Source organism: Doryrhamphus excisus, chromosome 12 (genome assembly GCF_030265055.1).
Source record: "Doryrhamphus excisus isolate RoL2022-K1 chromosome 12, RoL_Dexc_1.0, whole genome shotgun sequence".
Taxonomy (NCBI): Eukaryota; Metazoa; Chordata; class Actinopteri; order Syngnathiformes; family Syngnathidae; genus Doryrhamphus; species Doryrhamphus excisus.
The window spans coordinates 14368330-14386754 of NC_080477.1; the positions used below are offsets into that span (position 1 = coordinate 14368330).

Genomic DNA, 18425 nt, shown 5'->3' on the forward strand with positions numbered 1-18425 from the left:
TGTATCTAAATGATTTGTATTCATAACTGTACTTGGAGTGGCCAGGGCATAAACCGGAAGTGTATATCATATATCATCTACTTCACCACAAATGTGGACCCTGAGTACCAATAGCATATCTTGAGAGTCATCAGGCCATGTAATGTTGCTCCCAACCTCACATTTGAAATGCTGGTGCCCCATTGACCACTAAGCATGTAGTTCTGCTCTTGTGGGCTCTTAGGTTTCTTGTAATAGGTGATCCTTGGAGTCTGTTCGACCTCCTGAAGAGCTCCAACCAGCCATTCAAAAGACATTACTGACGGGTGTCATTCAATAAGATGTTTGCAAATTCGAAGAAAGAATAATTAGGACTAATTGAAAATTCTCATAATTCCTTTCACCTGTGTCTATAAATCCAATGTTACTGTTTTTTCGTAATGAGCATAGGTAAGCATCCTCACACTGGCCATAAAAAGGACATGTTATAGTACGTTCCTGCTTAGAGAAAAAAACATTATGTGAGCTTTGATAATCTAATCAGATCCCAACATAAAAAAAATGGTAGCAATGAACATGGAGGAACATGGAGGAGTCACTTCCATACCAACTAGCCCTCCATAAGACAGTGAATTAGGGTTTCCTTCGATCTAAGGGTTTATCTTCCTCCGCTCTCAACAGTATATTGATCCACTTGGTAGGAATTTGAACAAGAGAAAGGCACAGTAATCCTTGAATCCATCCACATCCTGATAGTGAGGCACAAGGTTATACTCACACATCTCACTTGAGTAGCAAACTTGCAGTTTCTGAGTTGCGGGGCCGTGATCAGGATTAAGGCTGAATCCTAATTCTACCCCTCACCCCCAATCCTACCCCTTACCCCGAGGTTTTGTGCGTTTGCAAAAATCAAGTGGTGTCCCAATTCTCCTAAAACCGAATACAACGCATAATCACTTATTTTTACGGTAACATCACTCACACACGTTTTATTAGATATTCAATCATCTGCTACTTAATGTAAATATTCCCCATGTTTGGAAATGTTGGTTGTTACTAGCTATAACTAGCCAGCTAACACCCTTTAGATTAGACAACTAGACAATGATTAGATAGCAACTACATTAGGCTGCTAACTGTAAATTGTATTTTAAATTCATTCTATTGTAAGGGTAACATGATAAAAAGCAGATCAGGTTTTCCTTACGTGGGTAGTCTTTGGGATGAATCTTCTCTGACCAGTTCCCATAGAAGGTGACTCTGTACTTGGCTGTTCCACAGGCACAACAGTCCAGCAGAGGTTTATCTGTCGAATCTCCATACAGAGATTCTGCACACAAATGAGAAATCGGGGGGATGAGATAAGGATGAAAGATTAAAGGCTGTCAAAGTTACATGAGGAGTTCAGTATGGCAGCCATTGTATGTAACAGAAGACCTCTAGCTTAAAAGAAAACTGCACTTTTTTTTTAATCATCCACAATCCTTATGTGAGGCATGAACACATGTATGTCTCTCTTATTTGTGTGTTCTTAAGATATAAACACAGCTAAAAAGATGCAGCTAAGAATGCATGTAATTGGAAAAACCTATTCTGCCCATGAAGCATTCTCAAAAAAATGAAAAGAATATTGCCAGCAACATTTAATTTACATATAATGTGATGTGCATATTAACCAAGCTACAGCGACATTGTTGTGCTGAAGAACTACGTTACTGGCGTAGTGACACCTTGCCACACTACACTGGCTAGCTACTAGCCGGCTAGTAATGGGATTCACACACACGTTGGCACTACCAAAAGGTACATATAGGAGCTGCCACTACTGCTGCTGTGTTTTTGAATTTGGAAGAGTGAATATTAGGTGTAGCGTTTGCTTATGTTGCAAATGCAAAATAAATGCACACAACAAATCAATACTTAAAAAGGACCAAAATATGACACAATACTGTAAGTAATACATGTTAACATGAATGTATCTATATTAAACCATTAGACCTTGTTGGAGGTTTTAAAAGCTGTCTTTGTGTGCGGCAGAGGTGTGTCCCATTAGGGTCCTTTTTTTATCTGTTTTTATATCTTTAGAATGCCCAAAAAAGGTTTGTCCACGTCTTACATCAGGATTGTGAATGGCAAAAATCCCCCCCCCCAAAAAAAACGTAGTTTTCCGTTAAGTGAGAAGCCAGAAAGAGAGAAGAAGTTGGGCATGAGAAATGGGGGTACGTGCTTCTTTCATATGTTGCTCAGTGTAGCATGTCACAGGGTGAATGGCAATTACAGTCATCAAAACCAAGAATGAAGCAAAGTGATGTGCAGCCAAAATGAATCTACCCACAGGTGTATTAGAGGAGCCAGAAACTGTCAAGGAATACTACCTTTTTCACACATCATCTTAGTGAGTGAGCCTTCATCCTGGAAATAGATTATCCTCTTCTGCACAATGCTTGCCCTACACAAGCACAAGATAGGAGGGTAGTGAGGACTTTTTCAGAAACATCAAAGGCGTAAATCAAACTTTTATAAATGGGAAATATACATACAATACATAAAGAGACGTTTATTTGGTAAATTTTAAGAATTACTTAAAGTTGTATGTGAGAAAATGACAACTTCAGTACATTAAATGAAATTGTTCATTGCATTGAAATGAATTTTTACATTTAATTTTCTGTTGTTTTTTCATTGTTTAAGACCAGTATTCGGAGTAACAGCAGTAAACTGTGAAAGTGAAATGCGATGTGCAATGAATGGACCGTCCCAACAGTCACAGAGTCTGATGCTCTTTTTTAACTGCATATTCTTACAAGAACCCTTGTGCAACCCTTGTACACTTTCACTGCATTCGCTACACATCCACAAAACACTCAATATCCACCTATCACAAGCGAGGCGTATTGACGGACATCGGGACTCCAAACATCAAAACAAAACAAAACTAACTATATTTCTGAACGAGAAATTCTGTTACTAATTCAATTATTTTGGGGGGAAAGTAACTAAGATGTTTTTTTAGGGCAATTTGCCCAACATTGCTAAAGACTGAGGATACCCTGCATGCATTGCATTTAAGAGGACCTATTTTCCACGTTTCTGACCTTTAAATGTAGTTGCAATGTTGTATTATTAGGAAACAATGCCCTGAAACAACTTTGCTTATATGGTTCATAATTAGGAAGCACTTTGGGCATGTGACCAATCATAGCGGAGTGGGTGAAATAAATTAAAATAGACTATTTTGGGAGGAAGCAAAAATCTAAGGAAATACAGCTGGAATAGGTGTGCGTTATTGTGTGTAGCTGCTCTATAGGATACCACAACTCAATACAAAAGGGTCGAAAAATGAGCATAATAGGTCCTCTTTAAAAAAAATACTTGTAGTTCTTATAGGCATGAATTCTGACGTCCACTTCAATGTATGCGGTGCAACCTTAGTGCTCCCTGAGATGGAAGTAGGACCTTGTACAGACTGAGCTGTCAAAGAGTCTTGTTCTGCTGACTGCTGGGGTCGTGACATGTAAATCTGCCTCAAACAAACTTTTTCAGAAGCCAACACATGAGGCCTGAACACAAGACCTCTGCTATCAATTGTAACATGAGCCCTTCAGGCAGTGATGGCTGCAGGCATGTTTCCTTTAGTCTAAAAAAAACTGTCCGTTTGAGTTGAACTTTATTCTACTATTTAACAATACACTCACCATATTTTTCAGTATCCACAAACCCATAAAAGTCCTCATCTTCTGTATCTGAATTTAACAGGTGGGCAATTTCGCCATTAAGCCTGCAGGGTTCCCTTTCATCATTGTGGGAGTCAGTCTTGTTTATGGCTGCAGCTATCAAATATTTTGGTAATCGACTAGACTAGAAATTTTTGTTAATTCATCGGAAAAAAACATATTTTTTCTTGGTTAAAAGGGACCTATTATGCTTTTTGTACTTCTCTTACCTATAAATATAGTTGGAGTGTTGTATTCTTGTGTTAAATGATCCAAAAATTTCAGATAATGAGATTAGCACATTTGGAAGTGAGCCCTGAAAGAAGTGGCCCAAAATGCTTGGTTTCAAAAGGCGTGGCAAAACTGCCCCTTTGTGATGTCACATAGGGGCATACTTCCTTATATGGGCGTGTCTGTAAGCACATGAGCTCTGCTCCTCGATTTACTTGCTAGCAAAGCTACATTTCTTTACAATTCCTAACGACCCCACAAGTGGTTGGAGTTCATGGTTTCCTACCAGCAAAAGAATTTGATTTTAATCACACTGGACTGTTTTGTAAACACGGGCTGGACTAGCCGATACTTTTCCAAAATTATTTGGTCATGTGGACTGAGCAAGCAGTAAGTAACAATTTATCAGTGTCCAACTGATTTTTGAAAAAATTAAATGCTTTAGCGTGCCTTTTAGTGCAGAAAATACGGTATGTTTAAGTTGATTTTCTTTTATATTTATTAATGGGTGTCGTTAAACTGGTGATGACACCAGAAATTAAAAACGTGACCAAGCTATGAATAGTTAATGGTGATAAATTGAGAAGGTGCAAAAAATACTAATTTGAATGTCTTTAGCCTAATCTTTATTTGATTCCAAACTCAACATACTAATGTGAGCCAGTAGTTTGAGTGGGACAAGAGATAAACATATATATTAGTTGGGAGTCATAGTCATTCAACAGTGAATGCCCCATTGTGTTTTTCTTTTCCAGTCTTTCGCATCAAGAAGATGAGCTAAGTGGTGATGGTGACCTTGCTAATATTGACTTCTGAATTAAATATCCCTCCAATAAGCCAAAAATATATTGGATTTGATTTCAATAAGACTGTGAGGCACAACTTTCTTACTTTACAAAGGCAAAGAGATCACTCGCTTGCACGCCAAGCCATTCTTCAGAGCATTCATTTTCATCTTCTCATACCTGGCTCATTCATTCTCAAACACACAAACGCTGTCCTTGTCAAGCTAATTCCACAATGTAACATATTACATTTTATATTACAATGGTAGTCAGTGTGTTGCACTACTTGTGCATTACTTTTGAGTTACCGGTCGGCCTTCTTTCATCAAGTAGATGGCTCTAAAGTATGACTTAGATGGTCTGTAAAAAGACAACAATGGCAGAGCTAATTACAAAAAATACTACTTTTAATGCAATTGTTGTACTACTTAACAGAATTTGCATGGTTTGCTCTTTTTACTGTTGTGTTTAGAAATTTTTGAAATCTGTGCAGGGACAACGGATGAAAAAATCACTTTTTGGCTAATTTTAGACCATTTGCAGCAATGGTAATGTCCAACAAGTGAAATAAAGAAATTATTACTCAAAGCATTTAACATTTTATCAGGCCTTTTACCCAATGGTAACTACTGACCTTCATTACGTTTTCCAAAAATATATCAGTTAGAAGTTGCACCAAGCATTGAAGTGGCTATTCATTCATTTTCTACCGCTTTCCTCATGCTGGAGCCTATCCCAGCTGTCTTCGGGTGAGAGGCGGGGTACACCCTGGACTGGTCGCCAGCCAATCACAGGGCACATATAGACAAACAACCATTCACACTCACATTCATACCTATGGACAAGTTGGAGTCGCTAATTAACCTAGCATGTTTTTGGAATGTGAATGGAAACCGGAGTACCCAGAGAAAACCCACGCGCGCACGGGGAGAACATGCAAACGCCACACAGAGTTGCCCGAGGGTGGAATCAAACTCAGGTCTCCTAGCTGTGTGGCCTGTGCACTAACCACTTGGATGACTGTGCGGCCTAAAAGTGGCTAAATTAACTAAAATACAAATGTAAGGCATTCAAATGACGCTAAAATGCTGTATGAGTATTCTACACTGGTCATTAGGTGTCAGTAATGTTATGAACTATAATATATAAACTTCTACATCTGGTCAACACAAGGTTCTAACCATGCATTTGGATTGTAGCAAGTAAAATATGACCAAAATGTGATAACTAATGCCTTTCATGATTGCATTAGAGCCAACAGTGATAATTACTGTAATTATTTTATGCCCAACACAGCAACAAGTGCTCAATTTAACAATTAAACAGCAAAATTACAGACTTTGTGTGTGTACCTAATGTTGTGGCCAATGTTGATGATTAAAAGTTTGAATATGAAGACAAGTGGTGTCTTGCCAAAACAGCCCCTATAATGCAGATAAAACGATTCAAAGTAAGCGATGCCACCAGCACTCCTCTAATTGTTCACACTTTAATTCAATCTCACCCCAATTTCATATATCTCATTGAGTGTCGCTCACACGACTGTGCCGCTCGCCCACTTTGCTGGGCTGGCCAGGCAATCAAGTGCAGCAATGCTTACTTAACATCCAATTTAAATTCTATCTCACTTTGCCGGGTCCACACCGCAACCGATCCCAATCACCCTTAAAGTGCATTGATTTGAAAGAGTGCATGTGCGTGTGTGTGTGTGGGAGATAAAATAATATATTTTTCGTACAAAAGCACTTTCAATTTAAAGCTCAAATAGATGTGAAGAAGAAAAATTAAATTCTCATTTGACCTGCTCAGGCTCCAAGCAGATATTAGACCTGAATTTATTTCTGTCAGCGCTTCTTGCATATTAAAAAAAAAGAAACAACAACTTTCCGACAATGCATTGGGAGAGATGCACAAAAAGCAAATGATAATGGCACCTTGATGTCCTGTCATTGAAAGAGTTTGACATCTGAATGTGGTGGTACATTCACTGATACACCGTCTCGTTCAGAAGGCCCATCAGAAAGCGGTGCACATATCTCACACCGGAGGGAGATGAGGAATAAATTGCTTCCCACCTCCAAATGGAGAGAAAATTGATGGCGGCAACTTCACTAGTGACTGCTGTACACTCACATGACTTACGATGGCTTTGTTGTACAAGATGAATAAAGTTTACAGGTTCAGCTTTTTGTGACAAAGTAGAGTTTCACTTTCACCATTTATTCATCACATTGAATTTCATTGGTTACCACCCTCTGGAGACACATAAGAGCCGTTTTATTTTACTGTCAATGAACAAAATTTCATTTTGACTTAAAGCACCACAGGTTACACGTATTGTATTATTTTAATGTAATATCAGGTGGCAATACGTTTAGGTTATACTCTTAGCTGCAGGCATTATAGTCTTAAATCTAATATGTATTAAATCTCAGAGTCTAAGTTTTACTATCCTTCATTAAGAGAACATTTTTAACAGTTTATGAAAGCATCAGCATTTCTCATTGGATTCAAACTCATTAAAATGTAAAATGTGTGTTTGATTTATGATGGGCACTTTTTTCAGTCCAAAAGTTCTGAATAATTGGACAGTGGAAATTATGGACTGAGAAGCAATTATGCAGCAATAGCCACAAGGGGATAACAAAAATAGGATTGCTCAAATTTACATCTCTGTGTCGCTCACAACATGGACTAGTCGGGAAAGAGATATTGTAGTATTGTAGTGGTACACATAACTGACTTTCATGCTAGAAAAATCTAGTGTGTGCTAGGCAAACAGTTCTGTTCTCATGTTTCTTGTACATTTTATGCATCTGCAGAGAATTATATGAACCAAGACAAGACTTCATTTTGCTAAACCGTATAGAGGAATGGACATTGATTGGGGTAAGGAATAGCTGGAGAAAGTTAATGATTTGGAATGCATGAAAATGTGGAAAGGAAATCCAACCCAGCTCGATCCCACCCACATACCAACAGCAGTGGTTGGTGGCTACTACTTAATTGAATAGAGGTGTTAACTTAAGTGCATACAGTATTCCACCTACTACAAACAACTTAACCCTGGTTCTAGCATATACAATCACGTGGATATTTATGGCTGCACGGTGTCGAGCGGTTAGCACACAGGCCTCACTGCTAGGAGACCCAAGTTCAATTCCACCCTCGGGCATCTCTGTGTGGAGTTTGCATGTTCTCGCCGTGTATGCGTGGGTTTTCTCCGGGGACTCCGGGTTCCTCCCACATTCCAAAAACATGCTAGGTTAATTGCCGACTCCAAATTGTCCATAGGTATGACTGTGAGTGTGAATGGTTATTTGTCTATATGTGCCCTATTCACACTCACATTCATACAGTCCAGAGTTAAATTGCAATCAATTTCCAGATGAGAACAAGCCCAATCTCCAGTGCAACAATACTACAAATATGAACAGAGTACTGCATAGTAGAGACAAACATTTCCACTGCCTGCTGCCTACCCTCCTCAGGAAAGGTTTTTGTTCATGAACAGTGGTCTTCAGAACTCTTTGATGGTTGCTGGTGACAGCTACAGGATTTGAATAACAGTCTCCTGCTGCTAAGTCAGGGTTGATTCATGTCAACATTGCTGTACTATTTATAGATCCCATCTGAATAAACTGTACATTTTCTCACCAGGTTTGGATGATGAAATAATACCAGACACACTGGGCATGTTCTTCACCAACAGACGCTACAACTATTTCCAGATGTCTTTTCTAACCAATACAAACATTGCATTGAATGCAAAAATACTAATAAAAAATTGTGTCTAACAACAGAAATAATATGGAATGCTATAATTGGATGTTAAATAGTTTAAAATGTCATTGCTCAGGATTTAGAACTCGAAAAAGCATCTTAGTTTGACCCTGTCATCAGGAGCCAACCTTCAGGCCAACCAAACCACCAAGCACAGTCTTTTCATTTGAAAGACAGCGACTGCCTATCAATTATACTGCAGTAAACCACTTGGGAGGGGCAACATGTGAGTCATAGGAGCAGACACACTTCTAATTTCATGGACATATGTTGTTTTTATAATGCTGTCTAAAGTATAGACTGACAAGCAGTCAGCTCTGTTTAGAAACAAAATGAAATAAAAAATAGGTATTGCCTCATCTGAGGCTAACCAAAGGGAATTATCTGCCATTATTACTATCATCATCAAACATTAAAGTGCAAGGTGTGCCGTATAGCTTTCACTTCTGTTCACGCAAAAACTATAATAGATTTCCATGAAACTTTGTGGATATGTGACACATTTGCACATCAATAACCAATAAAAATGTGGTGTGCATCAGAATAAATAAGTGAATAGAGGAATGTTTTTTTTCTTAATGTCGACTGCTCTAAATGAAGGCATCAACCTCCCCTCCCCCAAATGCAAATGGTCTCATTCACACTCACCCACACCATCAACACACAATATAAACCACAATTTCACATACTGTTGTGGAGCTGCTTTACAATGTAACAAGATGTATAGTTGGTTCGACATTTTTTTCAATACTTGTTAATAGTTTCACTTTATTCATGTTTTATTAATAGTTTTCACTTTATGAAAGTCTAGAATACAATCAACATGGCGCACATCCTAAAGTCAACTGTAACTTCACATTACTTTGTAAACTGTTGCTGCATGGGTCACACACTGTGAACACACATGTTTAAATGCCTCTTTAAATGCTGCAGCGGTAGGAACAAGCCCCCCGTTGTCCAACTAGACAGCAATTTTGTTGTTGTCATCATTTCATAGTGCTTAGTGATAAGGATAAAGTACTATAACACATGTCAAACGGAACGATTCTTGTAAAAATGATCCCTTTGGGTCTCAAATTTTATGTCGACAAAAGTGCTTGACTGGCTGGAAGAATTCCATTTAGGGTGGCTGAGCAAGAGTATGTTGGTAAACCTCACTCCCTACTCACCCCACTCACACCATAGCCCTTTAAGCACCAAAGTTGCAAAATTGTGACAAGCAAACAAGCCATTTACTATTTACCTCGAGTCTGATAGATTTGACCTGCGAGTACAATTCCCTGGATGAATGCTAATATTCACAGGAATAATAAATAGAGCGGATACTTTATATCTATCTATGTAGTAATAGAGTGTACAATAGCTGCTGAGGTGGCAGTGCTGTTCAAGACGCTGCTGTAAGTGATGATAATGGCTGGGTGTGCTTGAGAAATGTGGATCAGACATTTTGATGAGATGGTATCGGTAGATGAGTAAATTTACTCCTATCACAAACTTTGGGTCATACCTATGAGTTTTATTTATATAATATATATTCATTTATTTATCTCCAACCGTTTTCAAGTTACAAGCTTTTGAAATAGTAATGCAAAAAACTGGGAAAAAAAACAGCTGTAGCACTTCTTCAGTCAAAACTTTTGTTGTGTTGCAGCTCAGTGGCACACAACAACCTTCATTTTGACATAAGCAGGTAAAGGGAAGGATCTATGATAAATCTCTTTTGAAGTGTAAGTTTTGGATGCTGCCCATCTTCCCCAGTGTCAGGACTCTGGTATTCTGTCTTTTTTGAGTATCTCCTTCCAGGCAGTACTTTCTGTTGAAGTATGTATTTAAATAAAGGCCCAGCGAGTCCTTTGAGATACATGGCGGAGAGTCTGGAGTGTAGTCTATATGTTGACAGGATAGTTGGTAAAAAAAATAAAATAAAATAAAAAAAAAAGGTTGGATAGATGCCGCTAAGAATTAAAAAATTCAGATGATACTCTGATATGAGCAATGTCAACCCATGAATATATTCCTGACATTCTGAAATTCATCTTAACTACTGTAATTCACTACAGCGATTCCAATGTGTGATTCCTTTTAGCAAACTTCATCTCAATATTTCTGAATTAATAAAAGCATATCCGCCATCATCTGTCTTCAGATAAACATTAATACAATCGTCTTTCACTGGGCCTGGAGGGCACACAACGGAGCCATTTATTGGTGTCAATCAACTGTAAAACCAATACAGGTTAATTAATAGCTTGAGAGGCCAAGTGGGAAGGAAAGTGACATTCTGCTTTTTTTCGCTGCTTAGCTTGGGGCAGAAGGTGCTTGAGTGTGGGGAGCGATGTGATGAAACGAGAGGAACTGGAACAAAGTGTTTATACGTGCATGATAATAGCAGAGCTCACATAAGTGAAAACTACGGCTAATTAACGAACCAAACAAACAAACTCGGACAGCTGTGAGCATGACAAAGGTAACGATGTGCTATGACAGGGGTGTCCAAACTTTTCCCATCCAGGACCACATGCTAAAAATGAACGGATGCAAGCGTCACTTTGATATTTAATAAATCGTGCTACAAATTTATTATATATATACTTTATTTCTATAATATTATTCCTTTTTCTCCCAACCTAATTTTCTTTCATCTCTGTTCCTTTTGTTAAATAATATTCTTAGACTGCATGGTGATGAGTGGTTAGCGTGCAGGCCACATGGCAAGGAGACACAGGTTCAATTCCCCGCTCAATGCTTGACAAATATTTTTCCAAGGACTTTCAACAGCAGTCTTTCTGAGATGAGGAGTACACTCCTTAATTGGGAGGTGCATTTGGGTACACATGGGAAGTCTTCTACTGTAGCAAAGTTGCACACAAAGCATCATGAGAGTGATAAATGTTGGCAACATAAAAGCCTCCAAATGGCGTGGGAATATTATTTGTGCTATTATAGTTTGGTTTGTTTTGTTATGTGCATTATAGTGTTAAAATGTTCTCACATTGCACCTTTAGAAGTGTGATGAAAGGATTTGACAATCCTGTTGTTTTTGTTCTGATCCTGGCTCACGCATCTAAGAACCGGATGTGATATGACTCAAATGCTTTTTATACAGTATCATATATCCATTGCTCGGCTTATCTCCCTATAGGAAAATGGACACCTAAACACAGAAAGTTGATACATTTTCCATTAAATCATAACCATAAAATCATGATCTTGACAGTAACGATAATTAATGACCATACATACTTGAGTAGTACACAACCAGATCCACTTGGGGGTGCAGTCCAAAAGACCTGGATGCTGGTGCGTCGGCGAGGAGTCCCCTCTGTCACTGCTGGTGGGCAGTTGATCATAAACTGTGTTTCCTCCTCATCAATTATCTATCCAGATGACACAAACATGATTATTTCATGACTTGGCATTGGATAAAATTGAAAGAGTTGCATGTATAGTCGTGGAAAAAATTATTAGACCACACTTGTTTATTTGTTCATTTCTATGCCTGATAGTAAGTAAGTAAGGTGCATTTATTTGGATTGGTTATGATAACCAATTACATTTTTCCCATTGGAAATAATGTAAACCAAATTATTTTGTTCCAGAAAGCCAAGCCTGTTAAATCAAACCATATTTTTATAGTTTTATAATTATAGTTTTACATTCATTCATTTTCTATACAGCTTATCCTCACTGGGGTCACGGCTACCCAATGCAAAATAGTGTGTTATTGTTAGAGATTTTTTTTGGCATTATAATTTTTTTTGCCTCAGTGTCAAATACTCAAATGCATAAAATGTGCATTTTATAAAGGTAGATATAATGAAAATATATTTTTTCAAAACATTGGAACTCTAAAAATTCACAAGTTGACTTTTAGGGTTCCACTGTTATGATAATGCGTGCATGGTGAATTTGTCTTTTTGTGGACTTATTCTTGGGGACCTACTCATGAAACATCACTGGGGAAGCTCTTTTAGAAAAAGTGAGGACATTAAGGTCAGTCTTCATTCTCTGTGTGTGTGTGTGTGTGTGTGTGTGTGTGGCCTGTCAGATTACACCCCCCTTGTCTCCATGGTTTCTAACAGGAATCCTCTGTTGACCTGACATCCAGTCAACATATGTTAAAACCAGTGAACCGTCATGGGAATCAATTAAATACCATCTATACTTTAGAAAAAAATGTGAAGAAAAAAATCAATTGGTTAAACGGTGAACTGTGACCATTTTATACACTCTCAGTAACAAAAACACATCATGAAACATCAGGGGAAATTAGTGGCAGATATATTCATTTGGCTTCAGCAACCACAACTTTGGGTTTAAGTATGTTCTGTTGTGTTTGCGTATGTCACATCCCACGCTGTGCTTAAGCTTCATGAGGCCACGTCAACATTTGGCTGTCTTGTCCTTATCCCCTCCATCCTGCTGAGAAGTATTGTCTCGTCAAGATACCGCCCACCGATTTAGCCGTCTCTTGCCAACAAGCGTGCATGACGGCAGCTGAGGGCTCAATAAAAAAAAAAAGGGCTTCTCATGAAGTCAAGATCCGTCCTGAGACGACAAGATGGTGCACACTTAGATTTCCAATGAGTTCTGCATTAAATAACATCTTATTAGATTCTTCTCCTTCCTTCCATGGCTCTTTTATAGTGGAGGAATGAAGTGTGTGTATGATGGGCTTGTCCAAGGACAAACCATAAAAAATGAACTAAGCAGGTGACAATAGAGGTATAGGAAACGTATCTTAACAGCAGATTAATGTTACTGCATGATGTCAGAAAGAAGACAGCCACCATCTTTTATGTCACTCTGCAGGGAACACTAGGATGGGTATCATGCTATAATGTTATTATTTACGGTATTTAATTATTATATAGGTAGCATACAAAACATTAGTTGCACGGTGTATGAGTGGTTAGCGCGCAGGCCAGACAGCTAGGAGAACCGAGTTCGATTCCACCAACGGGTATCTCTCTGTGGAGTTTGCATGTTCTCCCCATGCGTGCATCCGGGTACTCCGGTTTCCTCCCACATTCCAAAAACATGCTAGGTTAATTGGCGACTCCAAATTGTCCATAGGTATGAATGTGAGTGTGAATGGTTGTTTGTCTATATGTGCCCCGTAATTGGCTGGCGACCAGTTCAGGGTGTACCCCGCCTCAGCTGGGATAGGCTCCAGCACGCAATAAGAGTGAATGAATGAATGAATATTGTGTTATAAAATTAGGAGGATACATTTCTTAGTGTTCATAAGTTCTCCTCCGTTTACTAACTTGCACAACATTTTTATACAGTGAGTCTCCCTTGTGTGTATGTAAGAGTGAGAGAGTGACAGCTCTGACTGGCATGGAGAGAAGTCATTTGGATCCACCCCTTGGGGAAAAAAATACTGTTATAGCCAAGTCGATATCATAATATGCCTTAATACCGCAAAAAATAAATAACTTGTCGGTCACACACAGTCACAGAAAGTCTCAAGAGTAAGGAGCAAGGAAATTTAACATTTTTGTTGTGATGTGATTCCACAACAAAAGAGAGCCAGGGACAATAGTGAGATGCTAACCATAGTCCTCTGACTTCGATTAGTTGCTAAGTGCAATGAGCAATCCAATGAATGCACTGTGAATCAATGGCAATACAGATAATACATTTTATCAAGCAGGCGCTAATGTAAATTAGTCAAAAATAAATGTCAACCATGGCCAAAAAAAAACTAATTTGAGACACTAGTTGATATAGCTGTCCCAAAGAAAAAGCATGTGATGCGGATATTTTGTTGGTCTTCATTTAGATAATGAAACTAAATTAAACTAAATTTATAAAGATTTTGCACATTTTGTCAAAACTTCAGGCTGGGAAGTACGATGAGAATAGGAAGAATGCTGGACGGTGAAATGTGAGGAGTCTGCTGGGCAAAAATAAAAGTTGTGTAGTTTTATATTATATGTTCAAAATTCAGGAGCCAAGTTCACAGTGAATGTGACCGCACAGCAGAGTAGCTGTGGTGCTGAGGCTACGGTGCAAAGTCAGACTGAGCTGCAGGGCCAAGGGGGTAATAACGTGGGAATTGCAGTGTTGCTAAAGTTGTCTTGTCAACAATACTGCACATGTACAATAATTTCAAGCTTTGTGCACAAACATGTAGTCTAAATCAATGCTTTCAGGTGCTATGTGTCTTGGTTAGGTACTGCATAGGGGGGCCTAAATGTGCCCTAATCATTATAAAAGAAAAAGTGAAAGCACCAACAGCACCTTTCATTTAAATAAAGCTCAGTTTTAGATACTAATTTAGCAATAAGTTTATTAATGTTTGTGATGTAGAAATTTAGAATGATGTAAAAACACCTGTATGTGTAGTGAAGTTAATTACAACCACAAATATATTATTTATGTATTATAATACAATTTATTAATATTATATAATATTGTTCATTCTTAATAATAACCTGTTTTGCATGGCTCTTGTATTTAATTAAATAGCGAATGTGTACTTATTGAGGTTTCCTGGGATTGTATAGTATATTACTCCTTAAAATTAATAATGAAGCCACCAGACCATAGTCCATTAAGATTTCCTGTCTAAAATGCAATAATGAGCTTTTTAAGTCATTTTCCTTCCAGCTCCTCACACTGACTATTGTTTTAATAAATAATGAATATCATTGTAACTTTCCTCTCACCAGTTCCCATAAACATACCATAGATCATCAAGATACATTCTCAGCCCATTTGCAGCTTGCATTGCATTACCACTACAAAGACTTACTTTGACTCTTATGTGCGAGTGTGCATACTTTTCGCGAGCGTCACATGTGTGTAACAGCACCCTGCTGTCTCTGTAGCCCAACACTTCTCTTCCTCAGGCTGGATCTGCCTGCCGCAATAAAAGGCTAATTGGCCTCTAAACACCACCAGTTTCTAGCAGGGTAAATTGAACTTGCTTGTACACATGTCCGTCATATTCATATTCAGTCCAAATTAACATAAAGGGATTTTTTAGCAGGTAGAGATCAATAAAAATAATCACTATTTTCATTTGGGTTTTTTTACATTTTAAAAATGATTGATATCTATGAAAACTAGTATGAAAAGTGGCTGCATGGCGGACGAGATGGATGGTTAGCACACAGGCCTCACAGCTGGGAGTTCAATTGCAAGCATGTTCTCTCCGTGCATGCGTGGGGACTCCGGTTTCCTCCCACATTCCAAAAACATGCTAGGTTCAATTGTACATAGGTATGAATGTGAGTGTGAATGGTTGTTTGTCTATATGTGCCCTGTGATTGTCTGGCGACCCGCCTCTTGCCCGAAGACAGCTGGGATAGGGTCCAGCACCCCTGCGACCCTCGTGAGGATAAGCGGTAGAAAATGAATGAATGAATGAATGAATAGTATGAAAAGTATAAAAGCTTCAATATAAGATGATATTTGACGCAGAGCTCATTGCAAATCTGAGTGTGCACCATCCTGTCGTCCCTAAGCTGCCACCATGCACGCTTGTTGGCAAGTAATCTGGGTGTGACAGGGCCGACGCATCGAGTGGTCCCTCTAGAAGCGTGCTGCCAGCCGGCATCACTCCCATCATTGGGAGTGCTTCCCAGCATGCTTTACTGTACTTCTTTTATAAAAAGTTGCTAAAGTTACACGATTAGAGTTATACGGTGTTCATTACTCCCTACAGTAGTAGCAGTAGTTGCCTTATGTGTATTTATTTACCTGTTATATTTTGTTAACCACAAAATACGGTCCTGGTCCTAAATGGCTGTTTGAGGCCCCTGTCCAAGAGACTTTTGATGAGCAAACATCTGTCATCTCTATCACCTGTGTGCTCCACTTTTGGGAGGAGAAAAGCTGTGTCTTCAATGAAAATCCTCCTTCCTCATTGACATGGTACCGCCTTTATATTGTATATGCCAAAGCCTGGAGCTCTCCCAACTACAGTCATATGGAAGTCTCATTCATTATATGATGTCATTTTGTTTGAAAACCACTGTGGTAGGGCATCTTGAGACATTGCACAGGAGAATTCGATCTCCAAGGTCAAAAAGGTTGAGAACCCCTGACGTGGCATATATATTATGTTAGTTAAGTGCAGAGTTCACAGTGTATTGTGTGTGCAAAAAGAGGATAAAATGCATAATAGCACTTCTTGGAGCCACACACCATCTCAGACAGGCTCATTAGCATTAACGCCACAGACACAAAATGACGTGTTCCCAGTAGGGCTTACTAAAAGCACTTAAACTGTCTAAATTCCAGCATCAAGGTTAGATTTTGGCCAACACATTTCCAATACACCCTGCGATGAACTCACCACTAGTGGGAGGGGCCAAAGGGGTCAGGTACAGAGGATTTTCGTACCTTAGGGTTTGTTCACAAGCGAGGGAAGGATGGAACGCAAGATCGAGAGGCAGATTGGTGCGGCGTCTGCAGTGATGCGGACTCTGCATCGTTCTGTTGTGTTGAAGACAGAGCTGAGTTCAAAAGGCAAAGCTCTCAATTTAACGGGCAATCTGCGTTCCAACCTTCACCTATGATCATGAGGTTTGGGTAGTCACCAAAAAGGATGTACAAGCAGACGAAATGAGTTTTAGGGATAGGGTGAAAAGCACTGTCATGCGGGAATGAACTTCAAGTAGAACCGCTGCCCAATGAGGTGGCTTGGGCATCTGGTCAGGATGCCTCTCAGATGCCTCCCTGGGGAGGTGTTCAGGACACGTCCGACCAGTAGGAGGCCTCTGGGAAGACCCATATGTTGGAGAGACTATGTCTCTCAACTGGCCTAGTAAAGCATTTGGATCCCCTGGGAGGAGCTGGATGAAGTACCGAGGGAGATGGAAGTCTGGGCTTCCCTAGTTAGGCTGCTGACCCAGCGACTTGATCTCGGATAAGCAAAAGAAGATGGATGGATGAATGGATGACACATCCAATATACTATTGTGGGACCTTTGAGACTCATTTAAGATTGTTCAAAAATATTATAATACGGGACTTCTAGCTCACCTGGAACTGTCCAATGTAGTCCTCTTCTTTGTCTCCATCTGTGCCCTCCTTCAAGGCGATGAGGGTAAAACCTCTGAAGTAGGAGGGGCTGGTTGCAAACAGAGTGACTGGATGGAGGTACAAAAGTGCAGCACAAAGTGTTAGACATGAGACAGATGGTTTTTAAAATAAATCATGGTCATATTTACAGTTATGTTAATTCTCCGATACTATTGTGGCGGTAATGTCCACAGAATGGCTGTAATTCCTAAATGGCGAATGTCATATTTTTGTGAAAGCCTTTGAATTAACGCTGAAAATCTACACTTCAATCTTCACTGTTTATCTTCCATTGTGGACCCATCTGTATAATATTGTGATGCAGTTTACTTGCAGCATCCAGATTCGTGCATGATGCTTTGCATGAAACAAAATGTTGCTTTATTCAGAAATACCATTTATGAAGGTGACAAACATAATATGTTTCAATCATGCTAATTAACTACCTCAGTTAGCCATGGCTAAATCATGAGAATGACTGCAACATGGTACAAAAGAAGCAACATGGTTCGAACGTGCTTTAGTGTGGATTTAGCAACATACCAAATCTCTGTTGAGCCTGTGGCTTTGTGTTTGCAAAAAATATATATTTCTTCAATATCACACACCTCTTGAAGTGTATCCTTGTTGAAGACCCCATATAAAAAGGCCTAGGGCCAATTTTAGGGTCCTGAACCCAAATTTGGGTGGCAATCTAAGTCAAGTCAAGATCCCCACATGAGCTCATACTTGGTGACAGAGATGAGGAAAAACTGCCTCCTGTTAGTCTCGACCAGCTGGTTTGAGATTGAGAGGGACAGAATAGAGGGCTTGGACAATTGCGGGAGAGATGTGATAACTAATGTGCATAACAATAATTGTGTCAATAACTGCAACGGAACAACAATGGCGGTCT

At 39.2% G+C, this 18425-nt stretch overlaps 1 protein-coding gene across 2 annotated transcripts in view; it reads right to left on the reverse strand.

Moving 5' to 3' along the window:
• spon1a (spondin 1a) overlaps positions 1 to 18425 on the reverse strand; it is a 47985-nt gene that overhangs the window by 28689 nt on the left and 871 nt on the right. For both annotated transcript variants that reach the window (XM_058088626.1, XM_058088625.1), the window contains exons 2-5: positions 17492 to 17598; positions 11735 to 11868; positions 2355 to 2428; positions 1187 to 1309 (exon numbers count right to left, since the gene is read on the reverse strand). In XM_058088626.1, coding sequence (XP_057944609.1) covers positions 1187 to 1309; positions 2355 to 2428; positions 11735 to 11868; positions 17492 to 17598 — 438 coding nt within the window. The remainder of the gene's footprint in view (positions 1 to 1186; positions 1310 to 2354; positions 2429 to 11734; positions 11869 to 17491; positions 17599 to 18425) is intronic.